This window comes from Suillus subaureus (genome assembly GCF_016647635.1).
Source record: "Suillus subaureus strain MN1 chromosome Unknown BJ212scaffold_549, whole genome shotgun sequence".
NCBI lineage: Eukaryota > Fungi > Basidiomycota > Agaricomycetes > Boletales > Suillaceae > Suillus > Suillus subaureus.
Window position 1 is genome coordinate 1 of NW_024539105.1, and position 3982 is coordinate 3982.

The 3982-nt window shown below is 48.2% G+C and overlaps 1 protein-coding gene across 1 annotated transcript; it reads right to left on the minus strand.

Annotated features, from left to right (window-relative positions):
* Positions 1-1473: 1473 nt before the first annotated feature.
* BJ212DRAFT_1293626 (uncharacterized protein) lies at positions 1474-1875 on the minus strand (the record flags this gene model as incomplete). The annotated part of the gene is given in 3 exon segments (XM_041332169.1): positions 1474-1521; positions 1572-1663; positions 1677-1875. The coding sequence occupies 3 exon segments, from the start codon at positions 1873-1875 to the stop codon at positions 1474-1476; spliced, it is 339 nt and encodes a 112-aa protein (XP_041184870.1).
* Between the last annotated feature and the right edge of the window lie 2107 nt (positions 1876-3982).

The following is a 3982-nucleotide window of genomic DNA, read 5'->3' on the forward strand; positions in this document are numbered from 1 at the left end:
AGCTGAATGAGTGAGTGGGCAGAGATGGGAGATGGGGAGCCCTTTCACTTTTTTGCCTTGCTTTTATGTGTTCTCCGTCACGGTTTACAAGACTACCAGAAATTCAGAGGTGAGAACTCCATTCTCGCCTTTGAAATTTGATCGATCGATTTGCGCTAGTGAACACGACGTGCGACGATATCGACGCTTGCGCTGAATCCGTGGGTTGATTTGGTGTGAATGAAAGATTTATCCTGGTTGTTTATGTCGCGTTTGCAGCCCCGCCAGTGTGCCCATAATCAAAATTCTTCACACTTCCGCTCAGCCTTGCGGCTGCGTGATATGATGACATAGATGATATCCGGTGCACGATCACTTCCTCGCCGTGGACACGGCGATTTCTGATTGTGATTCACGTTGACAGCGTGTCAATTGCTATCTTATTAAGACTATGTTAAAATGATTGACGAGCTTAAGCGGTTAATCATCCGGTTTGGAGCGCAATAGAGAAATTTGAACTGGCAGTGTTGCACGGCTACGCGACTGCTAGAGCGATGATATAGAGTGCGAAGATGCGAGTGGTGGCGATCGTGTTGATGGGTTGAGAGCGATGAGCCTGCTACGTTGTATTCTCCAGGGTATGCGGCACCAGAGTCCAGACGCCCCTTGTGCACCTTGTTGCTTGCGATGTTAACTTCCTTTTTTGGGGACATGGGGGTTACGTAATACTCTTTAGAAGCACCCGGCGACAACTTATTTGAGTCTAAATCCGATGCCTACGTTATGAAGACGCGGCCGTCATGTGACCGCGATTGCATTCACTACCCGGGGTCCCGACGACCTCATTAACGATGAATGATTTTAATTCGTTGACTACTACTGATGACTCTAATTCCAAAGTCTAGACTCAATGCTGGAGTGGTGTCCGCCGTGTAGGCGGCCTGAACTCAGAAGAGATGATCCCTAGCTACTACATCCGTGCATTGTGACTAGCTGCTGACAACGCTGCGAACTCCGGCAAACCCCGCACCTTTGCGACCCTCCTCCCTAGGGGTCCCCTACTCCAATGCTACGTACGTATGCGACCGTCTCGTGACGATGTGACCGCGATCGTTGCATTCGCCACCCGAACTCATGCCCGAGATCCTAGGAGATTTATCCTCGGGGTACTGTGGCGGCGCCCATCATGATGGGCACTACTACACGTTCAATCTTTCATCCTGAATATTTTCTTAAAGGACCACTTTTTGCGTTCAACTTCAGTGTCATGACAGATTCTGGTTGCCTCGTCGAGGTGTTTGTCTAGACTCTAGCTTCTTGAATCTTCACGCGTTGCTTGGTGAGCACTGAGCTCAGGGTCTGTATAGCATCAAATAATTCTATGGCCAGGCCTGGATCTGTCTATGCTGCAGACTCGATACTACAGTAGTCCTCGTCGATACAACTGCGGGAGTCCATCCTTCGCCGCATTCCAACATACAAGTTCCTCGGTCATCACGCATTGACGTTAATAGGCGAACAACTGAAATTGACCAGACCATTCTGAAAGGACGGTCAAGTCGGGTATACTTTGACAAGACTGATGCACTCACGGTATCGACCTTTTCGCAGCATAGGGGTTCCTGGTTCGCACTGCAGCCTTGGGAGGTGCCCACAACGCTAACCCCCGAGCATTCGTTCTTTGCTCGACGCTTGACAATCCCCCCCTGCACGAAATATTCTACCGCCTCGGAGGACTGTTACGGAATGGAGGTCAGTAATCACTTGCTGAGCAATATTTTGGTGATCTACCGTGGATTTCGTGTCACAGCACATAATAGTTCCTGTGTCGCACTGCGAGTCGTTTGCCACAACCAGGATCGTCAAGGATAACAGAGCTACGATACGTTTCAGCATCTTGTATCGAGTTGACTGGTAGTGTTGGTGTGTATGTATACAACGGGGTGGATTGAAGCTAATTGACCTCCCTGCAGTCTGCCCATTTATGTATTCCCGTTGTTTGATGTTGTGTCTGTAGGTCGAAGAAGTCCGTTATTTCTTCGCGAAGTCCAACGTTCAGATCAGCTACTATGGACTAGCGTCTGTGCATTCGACCTAGCGCCGACATAGACCTAAGGCGGCAACTGCGATGGCACCCTCATTCCTGGACTCATAAGCGTTACTCACTTTTTAACCACCGCATCGTATGATTCGCCGTTTTGATGCATAGTGCCTGTCCATGCATAAACACAGCCCGCAAACTTCCTCAAGCGCCTTATAGAATCTTCTTCGAGTGGAGCTTAAGTGCGCATTCAGGAGATCGTTGCTTCATCTCCACGAAAATTATGTCCGTTAATCTCGCCTGACATCTGTCCATTATTGTGGGCTCTTAGGCTGGAGAATAAGCATGCAGATTGCCTATCATTGTTGACTTATGGTGAGGTTCTTTGCGTCGTCTTTAACGATATCTCCATGTGTGGTGTAATACATATTGTACTACATACGTACTATATGACGTCTATCACAATCGAATGCAATCCTCGTCAACGCACGTGTCGCGCTCAGAAGGCCAGGCAAATTCCAATTCTTCCGAGATGTCAGGTATGACTGGCCAAATAACTAGCAAGCTCAGCAATCAAAAACGTGTTATTGTCAGGGACCTATATACTCCAAATGTAACCGCCTGTATCCCTCCCTCCGCCTCTTGACTATTATGAATAGCTCTTCATAATGAAAATGACCCATTGCTAGTACTGTTGACTGAGACCATCATTTAAACGTCTCGAGACAGGGTTTAATTTGCATGCTCAACGAACAAGCCAGACCCCTAGGGGCTTTTAGGACAAGTGATCTGTTCTGCACTCGATAAGATAAAAGGAATGGTTGACCCGGTGTGCAGAACTCATTGTCGATGCCAGCACTCCGTATATTCATCAGAGAGCGAGAAATCACACAAGTCACATCGTCCTGGATGAAACACAACACACTTACCAGCTATGTGTGTGCATTATATTGTCTCGTGTAATGATCATGCTCGTAGAATCCGTTGTCCCAGTAATTGCGCACCTTCCGGAGTTGTCGCCCAGCGCTCACTTGCCAGTCAATGATGTCTCCGGCTTCGTGAGTTCTTCGGCAGGGAAGAAGCTCAGGGAATTGAATACAATTATAGTGGTGCAGTGACACAAAACAAGGACCCATGTTTTGTTTATACTACCTGTCTACTGCGCCGCAAGCGGTTGACAGTACTGGAACGATCCAAATGGGATTTCAGCATCCGTAAGGTCTGCACAATCTCATCTGTTACCACCATCAGTTCGGTAGAACAACAATAACGAATGCCTCAACTCACTCGCAAGCTTCGGCGTATCCGCCTCAAAGTCGTAGCGTTTGCTCCCGCTGTCCCGTTGTACAACGATCTTGAACAGCGTCAACGGTTTTGCGGACTGCTGACATTGGATGATGCTCTTGATATGGAATGACACCGTCTTTCCACTATCAAAGACCGCTTTGGCCTTGTTTGTGGATGGCATGATCTGGAGGAAGACTGTCATTTCCGAGCTTTAGTGATGATGGAGGATCTTACATGGATATAAACACCATCAATAGCCAAAGTGCGTTCCTGACGGGCTAGCATAGGCATTTTGCGGTAAATGGTGTATTTCTTTTGTCGAGAATTAACACCGTGAGGAACACCCATCAGGAAGGGTAACGAACCTTGTATGCTGTCGCGTAGTCCGCCGCAGTGCTTAGTTGCATCTCTGGGACTTCCGATATCCGTTTGGAAATAGAAGCTGGAGAAATAGAAACACTAAGCAGCTATTCTGAGTGTAAGATGGTTACCAGTACCATTCGGGTCAGTGGTGCGTCCTGATCTGCTTTCGGGCTCGATACCCAATTGAGGCAGTATGGATCTCTTGACTAGCGTCAGCTCTCGTCTACCTCCGAGACTAGCGACCGTGCGGTCGAGGTACGCCAGCATATTGAGTTCGTTGACGATCAGAGCATAGTCCTTGAGGTTTGCCAG